General features: G+C 36.8%; 1 protein-coding gene across 1 annotated transcript; it reads left to right on the plus strand.

Moving 5' to 3' along the window:
- The first annotated feature begins 370 nt into the window (after positions 1 to 370).
- On the plus strand, positions 371 to 15,028 carry LOC593582 (medium-chain acyl-CoA ligase ACSF2, mitochondrial-like). The gene is made up of 13 exons (XM_030981098.1): positions 371 to 506; positions 3,039 to 3,222; positions 5,165 to 5,347; positions 5,694 to 5,812; positions 6,540 to 6,705; positions 7,097 to 7,198; positions 8,079 to 8,218; positions 8,695 to 8,860; positions 10,403 to 10,510; positions 11,571 to 11,722; positions 12,052 to 12,193; positions 13,256 to 13,366; positions 14,354 to 15,028. The coding sequence occupies exons 1-13, from the start codon at positions 385 to 387 to the stop codon at positions 14,489 to 14,491; spliced, it is 1,833 nt and encodes a 610-aa protein (XP_030836958.1). The 5' UTR covers positions 371 to 384; the 3' UTR covers positions 14,492 to 15,028.
- Positions 15,029 to 17,734: the final 2,706 nt, after the last annotated feature.

Consider the following 17,734-nt stretch of genomic DNA (forward strand, 5'->3'; position numbering starts at 1 on the left):
TTGCCCAAGGTCTATCCATCATAGCTACAAACAATGTATGCATACTGGTTTCCAAGTAATATAACAGGTTAATGGAATACCTAGTCGTTATAGGTCCCCGGGCTAGAAACGCCATGAATTTGAATGGTTTAATATATTGCTGTTTGGCCTCGTCCACCTATTATATACCCAATTGGTCTATTCTCATATGGTCTGTCTCCAGCCAGTATACTATCCACAATTCCACATAGGAAAATAATAATTTTGTCTATGATGACCTCGACTTCACCCGAGCTATCATGAAAAGGCGCTCAAGCATTCAAGGATTTTTTTCCTGCCGTGTTGTACTTGGTTTCCTGCTTTGCTCGCAATCTGCATCATAATTATAATGAACCGCTTGCAGTCATGTCAGGATTACTTCGATACGGGCTTTTGTTGAAGCCTCGTCTTCGAATTGGTGCACTATCTCGATTGATTCGGGGCCCCGTTAGACAACCAAGCGGTATCGAAGGATCACTGAGTTCTTGGTAAGTTTAAGCCGAATAATAATTAGGCCTAAAGATGTACACATATTAAAGATAATCGAGATTCACGATTTGACAAACCATTTGTTCGAGCCGGATACAATAGGATCCTGTATTAAAGGCACGTATACATTGATTGCTTCTCTCTATGACCTGGTGTATACACATGTCATTACAATACTGCATGGAATCTCTGGGTAAATGCAAAATTCCTTGCAGTTTCTATACAAAATCATCAGTCGAAGGTATAAACAAAATAGATTGGTGCATGGCGTCGGAGCCGCTACGGTTGGTAAACGGAATTGACCTTACCACTTTTCAGTCAGCCTTAAACAAAAAGAGAGATGGAGAGGGAGAAGAAAAGAGAAGAGAAAATGAGAGATAGAGAGGGAGAAGAAAAGAGGAGAGAAAAGAAGAGAGGAGGTGGGAGGATGATAAATGTCATATCACCAGCTTGCTGGAAGAACACGAACATCGAAGTGACATGCCTTTTTTGCATTATTATGAAACGCAGTATCACATAAACCGAAAGACAGCATTTATATGCCACAAAACCTTTTCATCCAATCGCCAATCTTGAACATAATATCCTCAAGAAAGTAATAAATTGAGCTCGCCACCTGACCGTGAAATCTCCAATTTATAGGTAAGGCCTATATAGATTTTCCCGCCCACTTTCGTCACCTCTTCATTCAAGTTTTTAAAATTTGCTTTCAATTCCAACGTAGACCTATAGGATACGATCATTTGGACACCATTCTTCCCGCCCTTCTCTGGTAAATTCATGGGACGACCAGGACCTACGGCATTTTTGCGGGTCTATTTGACCCATATATTTATTTCATGGGGTCAGGGTAAATCCATCGGCTTGGGGACGTGGGTGCTGAAATGACATGATTTTCCGTGATTTTGTGTAACTTTTTTTGTGAATTATACTTTTTTAGGCGTTTGTTTGGTAATGACAAATTCCCAAATTTACAGTCAGGCAAAAAATATGCTTATTGAGAAGCCTACATGTCAGGGCCCATGGAACGGTGGGACATAGGGGCTAGAGCCCCCCCCCTCCACTTTATTTAAAAAAAAAATTTTTAAAGAGCAATAGAAAGAAAGAAAGAAAGAATAGTGACCTGTCAGTGTCACAATTAAATGAGGAATACAAATATGCTCATCCGACTGTAATGAAATGCCTGAAACTCCTGAGCGTCAGGGGGAGGCCCCTGGATGCAGCATCTGACCGTAATTAAATGCCTAAAACCAAGAGCTTCACGGGGCTCAGCCCCCTGGACACCACGTCAATTACTGACTTGCCAGTGTCACAAAAAAAGGTTTAAAAATATGTTCATCTGACCGGTTATTTAATTCCTAAAACCCCTGAGCTTCCGGGGGCTCCGCCCCTTGACCCCCGCCGGGGCTTTGCCCCTGGACCCCACGCCAATTTACGATCGACTCAGTTCGCTCGCTACGCTTTACCTGATCGTAAATACTTAAGCCCCCCTCACTTTGAAAACGGTCTGCATTTAACATGTAGTAGTAGTGATGCGGATTTTGTTTTCCTTCTGCCCCTCCCCCAAACGTTATTGCTCCCTATCACCGAATTTCCACTCGTACCAACTTACCTTGGAAATTGTCATTTCATTCTTAAAAATGCAAGAGCATCAAGGGGGCTGAGCCCCCCCCCCCCCCCCACGAAGGGCTCTGTCCCTTCGAACCAAACCACCACTGGAACCGTACCATTTTAAAATACCTTACCATTTTAAAATACCTTCGACGATTTTATCATTTGATTCTTTAAGACAATGTTCGGCCTCTTTTATGAATTTTAAAATTCAATTTATGCTGATCTTCGTTTCCTTTACGCTGAAACTTGAAGTTTTGAGTCTGCATTCTTCAATTTTTTTATTTTTTTTTATAGTTGGCAAACCCTGAAACTTGTTTTAAGTTTGAATCCCTTTCACAATGGGTACGATTATGTAGGTGATGTACGGTATTTGCACGGTAAAAGTACAGTAGGTCCTCGTTTATGCGGTACATTTCCGTTTCGTACTCGGGATATTATACTTCAACAAACATGTCACTAGGTCCTCGATAATGTGATAACATTATGGGCAGCAGCGGAAATCATTCTACAAAAACAAAGCAGAACTGAAGGCCAGGAAAGCAATTTAAAGCAAACAAAACAAAGACAAACCGAATACTGAACTATTAGGCCTAAACAAAACAAAGTGTTGTATTGCCCTTTAGGTGCCAAAACATGGGTCGGTCGGTCGGTCGGAAATCTTTCTTTTTTTTACTCCCTCTTTGGGCTGATATTTTCTAGTTTTGAATGCTTTTCTTTTTAAAACCGACCGTAGATTTAAAGATTTTTGGGTCATACAACAACTTATTTTTCAGACCTTATAGATTATGTATGAATATTGGTTATTGATCACTGATGGAGATAATTCAATCTGGAAAGTTTTGAGAAAGGCTATTCAATCCGCTCGTTTATTTCGTACTCCTTGGTTTCACCCTATTTATTTATCACTCCTATTAAAGCATCCGGACAAAGTACACAACGAGTTATGTCCACGGCCACGATCACTTCCCTAATCCACCGGCCCTGGTCGGTAAAACCTTGGGCAAGGTGCTTGATGAGATGACGGAGAAACACCCAGATCAAGATTTCGTTGTATTTTGTGAAGATGGAGTCAGGAGGACCTTCCATCAATTCCAACAAGAGGTAAGAGCTAGGTGCACTGATGATCAGACAGTTTACAAAAGGGTTTAAATCTATATTTTGCACAGCCAAAAGAGGCCTGGGACTCGTGCCAACTCTTTCTCCTCCTCCTCCATTTTCTTCTTCTCCTTCTTACAAATGATAAATGAGTATCGGTAACAAATAAAATCGGTTACGGAAATTTTGCCATTTGGTGTTTGGTGTTGGTGTTTGGTGTTGCAAGATAATGTTATAATACATTTTATTCACTTTCCGATTACAGAAAAGTTATCTCTTTCCACCCCCTCTCTCTAATAAAAATAATCCTTCTCTCACACCTCCACCTCCCCAATTTCTCTCTTTGGCATCCTCTCTCGGTCTTTTTTTATTTCTCTCCCACCTCTCTCTCTCTCTCTCCCCACCCCTATAATTCTCTCTCTCTCTCTCTCTCTCCCCACCCCTATATCATTCTCTCTCTCTCTCTCTCTCTCTCTCTCCTCCCCCTCTATCAATCATTCTATATTCAAGTAATCAAAACATTCGGTCGTATGAACCTTCGGCCAAGAGGGGCTTTAAATAATTAGCAATCACATTGAATTTGTTTTTTCTAACATTTATTAGTATTTACGTATTTACAAGTTAGTTAAATGAAAAATATGAAGCTTTCCACATCACATGGAATGACATTTTTCTTTATGTCGATTTGATTCAATACTCGGTAACGTATGAGACATATTAATGAATTGAATTTATTTCCACATTTTCATTAAAATACAGAAACACAGTTATATACAAAAGTAAAAGTATAACAAAAGTAAACAAACATCAAATACATGCAAATTAAGAAGACAAAAGGACACATTTACACGACTTTAAAGACATACGATGTAAATGTGGCGGGATAAAAAAAGAAAAAGGTTTGTGTAAAGCTTATGTCCATGATCCCGTACTGTTTAGAAGCATTTATACAATAAAAACAACATTTTTTTTTTTTTTTTTTTTTTTTTTTTTTTTTTTGGTAGTATTGTTTTATTGTATTCATTCAGTACAAAATATATAACAAACAAACATACAGCTTCATTGATTTACATATATCAAAATATAAAGAAAATTGTACATTTCTCAAAAAATACATAACATAGTTTAATACACAGTACATAATGTTTACATTTAATTATACTGAACGAATATTATAAATCAAAGAGTTACCTACAGACAGACAGACACACCACACACGCTCACATACTCAGACACACATACAAACTGACATATCCCCCTTCCCCCCTTCATAAAGCACACCAAGCAATAACACAATATATAGATATCAATAAAAGGCAAGAATGCTATTGCATTCACTATCTATTAAAATAATTACTCATTATATACTCTTTTAGTCTATTCTTATACGCACGTAAACAATTATAATCTTTAATAAATGTTGGTAATTCATTCCAAAATATGGGACCTCTACACCGAATAATGCTACGTGAGAAGGAAGTGTTACCATAAGCAACACGGTAATCAAATTTAATACGAGTGTTATAATTATGTACGGCAAAATTTCGTTGAAATAAGAAATCAAATGATTTTGGTAATAATTTCTTGTGAAATAAGTACACGAATATTCCTACATTATAAACATACAATTTATAAATTGGTAAAACTTTTAAAATTAAAAAGAAAGGCATACTATGTGAGCGTGCATTAGAATGTGATATTACTCTGACGACTCTTTTTTTTGTAGTTTTCATAATCTATCTAGAAGATATCTACTGCACGATCCCCATATAATATCTTGGACTTGCCGAATGTTTCTTTTGTATTCCTCTTTAAAATACTTCTGTTAAAACCATAGATGTATCAAATGATATTTAAGCCCTTGTTTTCCTTATAGCATTGTTCAATGCGATTCATTTTTTTAATATGTTTATATCCTAGTTCTAATATCTATGTAACATCATTTCAGGTTGATCGCTTAGCAGCCGGTTTGGTATCGATCGGGGCGAAGCGAGGGGATCGCATCGGTATCTGGGGACCTAACTCCCTGGAATGGACGCTTACATTGTTTGCATGTGCCCGTTTAGGCGCCATCTTGGTCAACCTTAACCCTGCTTACGTGGAGAACGAACTGGAGTATGCTTTGAAGAAGGTGAGGATGAGATCAGGACAAAGACATGAAAATACACACTATTTTATCAAAACAGTCTCCATTGATTCGAAGTATCACGTGGCGTGACAAATCTCCCCCCCCCCCTCCCATTCCCTTCCAGGGAATTTTGACCATTACTCCGCATTAGAATAATGATAAGAATGAGAAGGACACAAAGAAGAAAAAAGGAGAAGGGGCAGAAAAAGAAGAAGAAGAGGAAGGACGAAGTGGAGGAGGATGTGGAGAAGATGGAGGAGGTTAAAGATATTTTCCTCCCTCACAAAAGACAAACCACCATCATATTCATTATCAATGCCTAAACATTACTACATTTCATCTTCTCTAGGCAAACATAAAGCTGATAGTAGCATCGACGCCTTTCAGGACAATGAGGTACTATGATATTCTTGCTAGCATCTGTCCTGAGCTCGAGAGGTCACCCCCAGGTCATCTCAACAGTCAACGGTATATTTCTCGAATTATTCTAACAGAGGCAGATTTTATGTATTAATGCATATTAGGGGAGGGGGGGGGCGGGTTAAACCCAATCGTGCAAACATTAAATATTTAAAAACCGACTCCCCTAAATTAATGTAAGCGTCCCTTTCAAACTCTAGCCTCAAAACTACCTGGAAATATAATTTGTTTTCTTCTTCTTCTTTTTCCTCTTCCTTTTTTTTAAAACCCCTGAGTACGTCTGGTAGTTTGATTGAAGGTACAGGGGTATTAGAAGTTCTTGGGGGAAAGTCTTCAGACGTAATTATCCAGGTCTGTGCTGAAATAGTCACACCATTTCACCAATAAGATTTGACCCCTTACAGTTACATAGGCCATCCGAGTCATCGCCCAATAGGTTGTCAGTCTGACCGTAGTCGTCGGGTTAAGCCCTCAAATCTCCCAAACAGACCCCAAACTCGGCTCAATTTGGGGCTACCCCACCCCATGCACCAAACTGTATTAGTGTAAGGAGTAATACTTTTTATTTTATTTTTTTATTTTATTTCTAATCTTTTGACAGGGTAGCCCATTCACCAACAAGTAGTGGTCTTCCATGGGGCCATGGAAGACTAGACGTTTGAAAGGCAAAACACTGCCAATAAAATCTTACGAGTAGATTGGGGTGATTCTTTTGGGACAGGCCCCTGGGATATCAACAATGATAAAATGTTCCTGTTTTCTTTATAAATACCAGCCTACCAGATTTGAAATCCGTAATCATAATGGGCAACGACCAACATCCTGGCTCCTTAGTCTTCAATGACGTCATTGATATGGGAAGGGAGGAGCATTATGACATCATCGAACAGAGAAAGAAATCTGTACAATTTGACGATATCATTAATATCCAGTTTACATCAGTAAGTAATTCATTCAGCATTTAATATATGATCTGTATATACGAAACTTTCTCCTACGAAACTCACTCCGCGTCAATAACCGAATTCTTAACTTTATCCCTGGACTAGTAATCCTAACCCTTACCCTAAATCTAACCTACAACCAAATTGCAACCCTAACCTTAACTCCACATCTTTGACAAAATAAGCCGGGATCAATTATTGTCGCAGTAGAAAATGTTGAATTATAGGTCAATTTAGCTTTAAAAAAAGAGAATTTGGACAACTGCATCGACATTATAATTGCACTTGATACAAAATACTGAATATTTAGATAAATCTTAAGTTATTTACCAAGATTTTACCAGTATTTTTCTTTAATCTGTGACTTCTTTTTTTTAACTTTCAACAGGGTACTACTGGTCATCCCAAGGCGACGTGTCTCACTCACTTTCAATTAATCAACAACATGGTGATCTTAGAAAGCGTGACCAATGTTGTCGGAATCGACAAGGTGGGACCTCATGAAAGTTAACCTGGGGAGTGTTTCATAAAGCTGTGCGTTAAGTTACGCATGACTTTACGAATGACTTGAATATGAAGAGCTAAATGGGATTCGCAAATACTTTTAATTGCAAATGCTAAAGTTAATATAGGCAGATGTAAATTAACCTTATCATAATAAGCCAGTTCACCGTTGCAGTCTGCGCATGAGCAGATAAAGGTCATTGCAGAACAAATTGTGAAATACACAGAGACGAAATACTGGAAACGTGCTCATGAAAGTTATGTAATCATTATTCAATTATGCACTCCATGATACACAGGTGGAAGTATTCATTGAAAAGGAGAAACAAAGGCTATTTATGTAGCACCTCCATCGCTGTAGGAGTGATTATTTCAAAATGTACAAAGTGGGACCTCTTCATGTTTTGAAGATCTGTGGATATTCGGGGTCATTGCAGTAATGTGCTAACCGTGAACTGGTCTATTGCGATTAATACGTAAATTATCATGACTACACTGTACATATTTTGTTTATCGTTATCTTTGTTTGATTGAATTATTAACCTTATTTACAAATCATGCCTGCATGGTATTATAATTATAAATCATAAGGTGACAGATAATCATGATGTATTAGTTAAAAGCGAGCAACAGGTTTTTTAGTACAAAATGTCAGTTATGGTGTAAACCCATTTACACCATAAAAAGGAACAGCTGTGTTCTTTTTCCTTCATATTTATTTACTCTTTCTTTTAGCGGGCCGCGTATTAAGAACGTTTTAGCCTACATTTTTGAAATCGTATCACTGATGTTTAATCTTTTTTAATTAAAAGTTTAAAGAGATTTTTTTTTCATTTCTATCATCGTGCAATTGTTCTCCCTTTCAGGCAGGCTGTGTTCCTATGCCTCTGTTTCATTGTGGCGGCATGTCATATCTTATCCTTGGGTTGGTCTTCGGGAGTAAGACCGTCTTTCCGTCCGCTGGTTTCGATGCCACCGCCTGCTTACGAGCTATACACGAGGAGAGGTAAAGATTAAGGTTGAGGCCGAGTTCATTGTTTCCACCTCAACAGAAATAGCATGCAAACTGATCAAAACACGGTCGCAAAGCCTTTCGAGAAATCAACTCAAAGGGATTTCAATACAGTATTACCCAATAGAAATCATATTCGGACTGGATAATACTTCATGGCAATGTTCGCAAATTTTAAATAGGTGGTGTAGTAAAACGCTTATTGAAAAGAAATTGCAGGGGTTATTTTTCAAAAGTATTTGCAATTGTGTTTCGATAGGCCTTTTTCGAAATGTAATCATATTTAATGCACAAACAATTTGTTAAGTACCTCGTTACAAATTATTTCATTCACCTGTTACGAATAGTTATATTTCAATAGTCAATAGGCGAATTGCATACATTACGTGTTGTTAGGTAATACAAGCCATAATGATTGACCTACCTAGCAACACTTGATGTATGCAATTTTACTATTTTTATGTTTTCAGATGCGCACATTTAATTATGGTACCAACCATGGTCATCGATTTTCTTCAACACCCTAAGCTGTCGACCTTTGACCTCAGTCCTCTACAAAGCCTGTCTTCCGGCGGAAGTGCCGTTCCATCACAAGTGCGAAGGGATGCAGAAGAGTTATTGAAAGTGAAGACAAAGGTACTTTCTTTTCTTTGATTTTGACATGTCTGAGTCCCAAGTTAAGAAGTCCTTTGAGGAAAAGTCGAGTCTGGAGTTAAGTCGAGTTCGCAGGGGTCGAGCCCCGAGTCATGTATAGTCAGCTGGGTCGAGTCCCAAGTTACTCGAATGAGTAGGTGTTATGTAGAGTCTCGAGTTCAAAAGTCGAGTGAGTAACAGACGAGTCTCAAGTTACTCGAGTGAGTAGGTGTCGAGTCCCGAGTTAAAAAGTCGAGTGAGTAATAGACGAGTCTCAAGTTACTCGAGTGAGTAGGTGTCGAGTCCCGAGTTAAAAAGTCGAGTGAGTAACAGACGAGTCTCAAGTTACTCGAATGAGTAGGTGTCGAGTCCCGAGTTAACAAGTCGAGTGAGTAACAGACGAGTCTCAAGTTAAGTCGAGTGAATTAGATTCGAGTCTCAAGTTTAGTCGAGTTAGTAGGGGTACAGTCCCGAGTTTAGTTAACGGGTGTCTATTCCCGATTTAATCCGTGTTTATAGCAGGTGTGGAGTCAGCCCCGAGTCATTTGGAGTCAGTGGAAATCGAAAAGATAAACCGATTTTCATCTTTGCTATAACCTCTGTGATACCTCTGTCTCTGTCATCCATGTTCTTACGTTCATCTCAAAGGGCGGTCCAACCTGGTAGTTTATTAGTATGAAAAAGGAAACCTAATGGTAAAATTGAAATAATAATAATACGGGAACTATGAGTGTTCGAAATATGAGATAACTAAATCTATGCGGATCTCAAATTGTTTAATAGGTCGGTGGATTGTGACCTAGTCATAAACAACTATCCCGTTTGTCACGTACAAAATCATTACCTTACATATTTATATTATATTTTGGAAAACATAATATCACAGGACCTCTAAAAAGAAAGACCCTATTGAGTGATACATTTTGAGACATTGACATTTCACTCATTTGTTTGTGTTGAAACAAAAAGAAAAACTGTCACAGTGACTTTACAGAATCAGCCGATATGAAGTGCCCATATAGTTACGTATGATGAGAACTTTCAATAATTCATAACTTTTTTGTAAGATTTCATTCAAATTTTCACCATCCTGCTTTTCTGACTTTTCTGGGTTTTTTCTCGAGTACTTGTCCATTAAAGATACGCTTGAGTTCTGGTAATGATTGAAAAAAGGTTCTCTTATAATCCAAAAAAAACTTACACTGAATGTTAAGATTACAAATAAATTACATGTGCCAAACGACTTTGGTAGAACTTATATAGGGGCTGAGTAATGAGGATGGAAAGATAAAGACATCAAGGTAAGTAGGCCCAATACCATGTGCTTCACACAGGTCACTATGCAAATGAGAGTTGTGGTTTTAAATGAAGATGATTTCCAGCAAGTTTCTGTGAGTTTGTTTTTATTTTACTGGTTCAAACAATAAATCTACTGCAGGATAAACAATTCAGAATGAAATATAGCCATGTTCTCTCGACATGCGATTCCCATACCAGAGCTCCAGACTAGCTTTAAGGTTGGAGTTTCCTTGAACTTTTCATCAGGTTCTATACGGGATGACAGAAGCTGCCCTTGGTGTATTGGTGTCGCTAGATACTGACCCGGAATCAGCCCGGATGAAACCGGCAGGCCGTGCTTTTCCTTGGATAGAGGTAACATATCCAAAGGTTAAAAATGATAACAACCATAATGATAATATTTGTAGTAGTTGCTGAAGCATTGTTATTTTTATTATTATTATCAGTAGTAGTAGTAGAAGTAGAAGTAGAAGCAGTAATAGTAGTAGTAGTAGTAGTAGTGGTAGTGGTAGTAGTAGTAGTAGTAGTAGTAGTCGTATAAGTAATAGTAGCAATAGTGATAATAATGATGGTGATGTTAAACAGATATAAATGATGATGGTTATAATAATAACAACACTAATAAACAAATATGCCATGCACTGAGAGGCTCTAGTTGAAATTATGGATCGAGGTGGCAGGAATAGCACTATTTTATGAGGGGCGTAGCCCCGAAGAAAAAAGTGCTATTTCTGTCGTCGAGGAATCCATAATTTCAATAGTGCATGATATCTTTGTTTTTATATTTTTCAAACCAACCTTGTATATTAAGTATTAATAATAATGTTTACTGTCACTGAAGTTGTGTATAGTGCAGGTGCTCTGGCTGGTGAGAGCAGCGCAGACGGACATACCGCGACCGCGACCGATAGCACATTGATCTTGATCGATCGCATATATATGACGTCATCCATGGTATAGTGCTATGGTAAAGTACACTATACCATGGATGACGTCACGGTTACCTCATAGCAATGTTATGTTGGGTCACGTGATGCTCTGTTGACCAATCACTGAACAGGATTTCATTGATCAAAAATATAATATTAATTAATTAATTAAAGATAATGTACGTCAGTCGACCAAAAACTAAGAAATGCAACGGGTAAGGAACACAGACATACATGTATAACTGTTTGGAGTTTCCTTGTGGACTTGGTTGGGTGTAGAAGTCTCGCCCAAATTGAATATCCCAGTAAGAAATACCCCCAGTCACAAATCTTTAGGATGAGGGAATTTATGATGATGAGTTTTCGTTCTAGAGGATGGTTGGTAGAGGATGCTGTGCATTACATAAGACCTGTCTGTCGTGAAAACTCCCCAGTGAAAACCAAAGCGTTTGTCTTTATGCATCTCTTATTCCTTAAAAATAAAGATAAAGATTACGAACCCGTCAACGGACGAGATCGTGGATGTAAACACTCCTGGTGAACTTTGTATTCGAGGTCCGTGTGTGATGTCGGGGTACTTTGACGATGACGAGAAAACCAAGGAGACCATCGATCAAGCCAGGTGGCTTCATTCGGGGTGAGAAATCGTTTTCGTCCTTATATTATACAACCCGTTTCTAAAATGCTTGATAAATTTTCTAAAAGAAGGAGAAATAAATGGCATCTAGGAGTATATCAAAGAAAGAGAGAGAAATATATATACTGGGAGAAAAGATTAAGAGTCAACTAATCTAACCTCAATGCATATCAAAATCTCTTTTTAATGTTTCCAAAATGTGCAGTACACCACACACGAACATCAATACATTCCTACATATTCCTCCCTTCCACACATACTATTACCTAACAGTCAATATCACTTTATGAAAACCTAGTTTATATTCCATTCCACTTTTTTTAATTTAGAGATCTCGCTTCGATGGATGAAGATGGGTACGTTGAGATCCTGAGTCGCATTAAAGACATGGTGATCAGAGGAGGAGAGAATATTTTCCCCGTACAGATTGAAATGCTTCTTCATAAACATCCCAAGATCAAAGACGTTCAGGTTACTTTCTTTTGTTATTCATTTTAAATTGCAATTATGATGTTGACGTTAAGCAAGTGGTATAGCATTGTTTAGATAGACGGCGCTGTACAAATGCCTATTATTATTATTATTATTATTATTATACAAATATTCATCAAAATGGGATGGTATTGATATCAGCTCTATGTGATTTAAATCGAATGAAAAAAAAACTATCACAAATACTTTGGAAAAATCAACGTAACGCAATTTCAATAGGATCGTGCGTCACCTATTAAAATGTGAGAACATGAAAATGATATATGACGTAAGTCGACATGCTTTCTATGGGACATACAATATTATGGTAATTGAATTGCTCTTGAGTTATTGTGATCGTGTTTAAAGGTAAAGACCAGTAATGGTCATGCGATTGCATTGTGAAAGAAACGTTGTGGAATCGATCAGAAGAGGTTGATCATCTAGCATCTAGCATCTGCAAGGTTCTGGAATCATCAAAATGATAAGAAATGTGGCCCATTCTTCGTAAAGTTACAAGCACTATACACAGAAAGATGTATATGGGACTACCCTATATCTCTCACAGACCATGAGAGAAACAAATTTACCAAATATATGAATTAGTAGGCGGTTTCCCGGCAAATTTTTTATCATCATGTATTAGTCAAAACATATTCTTTCACATGATTGGTAATGAGAGCTTCCATTTCATTTTTTGAAATTGGGGCGTTTCCAATACTGGTCTTTACCTTTCAAAGTACATAAGTACAATCAGGGTATTTATTAACACAATCGAAATGACACCTCGTCTGCACAATACGGACGCAATATCATCTTCGCCAGTGCCATTGATTAGGAGAGTTTGGCTGACCCGGTTCGAGTTGGCCACAAAATGGCGACTACTGTTTTGTTGGGCAATCACAAAACAAAAGAATATACGATATGTTGTGACCGAGTGAAACTAAGTTCGCCAAAATCTGTGTATAAATGGCTCTGATCTTCGCTACAATTTGAGCAAAATACATATTATTATGTCGTAATAACTATGAACCTTATTTATAATTGTCGTTGTGATTGTAGGTGATTGGTGTACCAGATGCTAGAATGATAGAAGAACTCTGCGCATGTGTCAAACTGAAAGAAGGAGAAACGTTAACCGAAGATGAAATAAAGAATTTCTGCAAAGGAAAGGTAAGATTAACAAACAAAAATCATACATCGTGTTAGAAGTTTAGAACTGTGCCTTGAGGGGATGATTATTGTTGCACGACCAACATTTCACTTCGTTTTTTGGCTTTAAAAAATCTTAGTTTTATTATTGGACATGAATTCATCAATGACTTATATATTTAAATTGATAATCATATCAAGCATACCTTACAATTATTAATGAGTGCACTTAAACGTCCCAATACCGGTTTCTGTTCCGGGATTTTTACGTGGTAACTAACTTTAAAGTGACTCGTTAACATTGTTGAAGGTTGATAAAAAAAACCTGCTTAATTTTTGTATGAAATTATAGTTATTATAACCCTTTAACATGCAAAAAATCCTGAAAAAATTCTCAAACCTCCAAGATATTAATGGTTCTCTATGAAGGCTTCCCTGAGCGACACCTTCTAACAGTAAATTTTCCCAACCATATTTGAATTTTTCCAAACGTTTTTCCATGACTGAAAATAATACATAAAGTCCTGCATTTTAAATGTTTTAACACTTAAATGTCTGGAATGGTATATATAGTCAATTCATTGCTTCATGATGATTTACATTCACCTAAAGTGTAATTAAATTGTATGAATATAGTTGCGAGTATTAAAGAATCGATCAGGTCAGTTTTTCCCAATTGTTATCATTAATAATGGTTTGTTTCCACTCAAACTTTCAGATAATCTTAAATTGTACATCTAGCTTTCAAGTCTCATCTGAACAATGTTACCAAGTCTCTTTAACACTCAAACGTTCAGATAATCTTAAATTGTACATCTAGCTTTCAAGTCTCATCTGAACAATGTTACCAAGTCTCTTTAACCCGCTTCCTATATTAGTAACATCTATGCTTCAGTGAAATAGGAATAAATTACATTGTCAAAAATATTGTATTTGCGACATTTTCTTGCTATCTATTTATTAGGTTAAGGAAATCTTTTTCGTTTAATTCTATCTTTATATATCCAGATTTCCCATTTCATGGTTCCGCGCTATGTGAGGTTTGTCAACTCATATCCGCTAACACAAAGTGGAAAGATCCAGAAGTTTCAACTCAGAGAGGATATCATCAAAGTGATGAGAAAAGAAGGGATACTAAACGAGTAAAGATGCCTTCAAGTTGATTTTAAAAGGACCTTGTTTTTAGAAGTGTTTGATATATTAACATTTTCCAAAGCATATTGCTTGATTTAAAAAGCACTGAGGAATTAAATCTATACGCTCACAATACCTCACAAGTTTTACGTCTTAAGAACACTGTTTTCCAATTTAACAGACTGAAATAATAATAACAGTTACATTGTACATTAGATATAAGATACTCACACGAAATCAACAATAGTCTTGCCAATTCAATAGAATGGTTCCCAGTAAATAAACTCTCTATAGATATATATTTTGTTAATTCCTAAATTTCCTTCCCAACGAGAATTAATTCAAAACAATCATATTTATATTGACTCGAATCCAATTGAACGAGTTGATTATATGAAATTTCTTGATGTTGTTATTGATAAGAATCTAAAATGGAAAAGTCACGTAGACAATCTCAATCAAGTTTTGTCTAGAACTTGTGGTATGATATGCAAGTTATCTCATACAACAATCATGTACAAATACCATAAGCAGGTTCTGCCACTGATTTTTTAAAAAATAATATGTTTGAACTGCAGATTACATTCACTCGCAGAACACCCGAAAGACTAAATATCACCGTCCACCACTATTTAAAACAAGTATGCTAACTTAAACTTCCATTAAAGTGAAAGGTTCAAAGCTGTGGAACAATATTCACCGCCCTACTTAATAATCAACCTTCTCTGATTACTTTCAATAAAAGTTACAAATATTGTTTGCAATCTCACAAGTACTGATTGAATTGTAATCTACATTACATAAGGGTATTCGTACATGTATGTGCCCCGTGTTGGGTTCGTATAGTGTTTTTTTTTTTAAGTAAAAGATTTGTAATTATCTCTTGCTTGTTATCTTGGAGAACATTATATATTTTTACTTGGGCTACCCTGCCCACAGTCCTCTAGGCCATTTATATTGTAGAACACAATTTCATTTCTATTTCATCAATTTTGTATGTATTACTTTTATTGTTTCATGCAATGTTGTACTTTATATACCATCCGATTAATTTATATGTTATCATTATAACATCTGTTTTAATCACGGTTTTTGAAATATAGACGAAATTCAGTTAAGTTAAATTAACGAACTGAATGTTTCGTTTTTGAAATAAAGTAACGTGCTAGTTCGTTACAGCTGACTGATTAATTATAGAAAGGAGGAACCGAATAAAAAGCTGGTCCTGTACAGGAAAACAATCCCACAGTAACGTTAGTTTCCGCTAGATTATGTAGGCATATACGGTACCGTAGAATATATATTCCGTATAATTATGCACAGTTTCATTCAAATAAGGCACTTATTTCATGTAAAAGTATAAGTAGCAGCAGCAGTAGTAGTAATGGTAACAATAGTAGTATTTAAAAGTAGTAGTAGACTCCATCGACTGATTAAAGTAAAGAAACAGACTAGGCATAAATAGTTTAATTTCACTGAGCGTCCAAATGCACCAACAACAACAACTAAAGACTAGTCCGCCCCCAAGTAATGGCTGAGCCCCGCTACGCCACTGATGGAGATGTCATGATGATGATGATGATGATGATGTGTTGGTGATGACGACGATGCTGATGCCCAAGATTTATAGATGGGCCACTTACTGCCTGAGTTTTTAGTAGATGATTAAAAAAGGGACGTATTTTGACGATAATAACTTAAGCTTATAACTCATACCGAACTGCAATAATTTATTGTCACATTGTCAAGTTGGAAGGTGTAAGAATTCTTGAATTAAGTTTAAGGAGAGTTCATCATATAACATTATTGAAAAATGTATACCTCATAATTTATATGTACACGTATGACCAATTCATCAAAACCGGAAACACATTTTCTTATATGGTCTTCCATGTTGCTAACTTGCTAAGCAGTGCCATTGATAAAATATGATGATAATGCTGAAGAAAGGCATTAAAGAATGGCAGATGTGATGAAAATGGAGAAATCTCTTTTTCCAGCTATTGGAAGAAGTGACAAAAAACATACACCAGGGAAAATTTAGAACTTTAGCAATATGAGTGGGATCTTTCAGATTATTATTGATCAAAGGTGTGATTTTTTTAAAGAAGCTTTGTCTTTTGTCTTTTCTTCCTCTATAATTCGAAAGCATTATGATACACATTACTCAATGCAATGCACTTTTGTTTTCTATCATTTGTTTCGGTATCCTTATGAAATGTTTCCTTATGTTATTATGCCTTTTGCAATATATTTCAGTCTGTAAAGTTATATAGGCGGTTTCATTTTCTGATTGCCTTTGATTGTTGTATTTTTTTCAAAGAATGTTAATTTTTTTAATTAAACACTCATTGTCAAATAACTAAGTAGTATATAGTTTGCCTTGTTGTTTCTAATTACTAAATTGCTTGAGCCGTGAGAATAACGCGATTTCTTGTTATGATACATCATGAAAGATGTGTTTAATAGTAATTTGTAATAACAAGATATATTGCTGATAATCAGCATTACAAAACTAGAAGCAAGATAAAATCTACATAATGTGTACCCTCTCCAAAAGAAAAGAGTGGGGGGAACCAGCAAAAAGGGCACTTTCTGGGAAAAGGGGGCTCCTACAAAGGGAAAACAAATTGTTTAGACATCGGTATATACCCCTCCATTGTGATTACATTATCACGGGCGATTTCAGTATTTGTTTCTCTCTTTACATTGTCCAATATACTGCTTATTGGGCTTTGCACTTGCTTACTCTCTTTTTTCATTCCCTTAAAAGTCGCAATTACTTAAAGGCCTACATCACATCAAAAGGGAAATGTGAGATAGGAGTATACTTTCACGCACTTAGCTCTCTCGCCTGTAGACTGACTCAGACGGACTCTAGCTTGTTCCAAACTGATCCAGTCACACTCTTTCGAACGGTGACGTTTAATGTCCGTCCCCAGAAGTAAATCTATTTGATGCACGTGTGTGAAATCCCATTTACGACTGGGGACACACACACACGCGCGCGCGCGCACTCACAATCCCTCGTAACCACGCCCACACACACACTCCCCCAAATACAACACACGCATACGCACAATATCAAAGTTTGTCTTCCCCTTTTCCTATGTACCATCACCCCCCCCCCCCCTCCCCCTATCACACAAATTAATGCATGATCACTGATAGTCAATACCATTGCAAGCTTTTGAACTTTGATTTACTAATTAAGCAAAACAAACTGAATATCAACTTCATTTGTTTAGTCACGGT

This window comes from Strongylocentrotus purpuratus, unplaced genomic scaffold (genome assembly GCF_000002235.5).
Source record: "Strongylocentrotus purpuratus isolate Spur 01 unplaced genomic scaffold, Spur_5.0 spur5_scaffold_11, whole genome shotgun sequence".
Taxonomy (NCBI): Eukaryota; Metazoa; Echinodermata; class Echinoidea; order Camarodonta; family Strongylocentrotidae; genus Strongylocentrotus; species Strongylocentrotus purpuratus.

Excerpts from the sequence above, each read along its gene's own strand:
- LOC593582 (XM_030981098.1), top strand. The coding sequence starts at position 385 with ATGTCAGGATTACTTCGATACGGGCTTTTGTTGAAGCCTCGTCTTCGA. Across the intron at positions 5,813-6,539 it reads GGTCATCTCAACAGTCAACG|CCTACCAGATTTGAAATCCG; the intron begins GTATATTTCTCG and ends TATAAATACCAG. Across the intron at positions 10,511-11,570 it reads GTGCTTTTCCTTGGATAGAG|ATAAAGATTACGAACCCGTC; the intron begins GTAACATATCCA and ends TTAAAAATAAAG.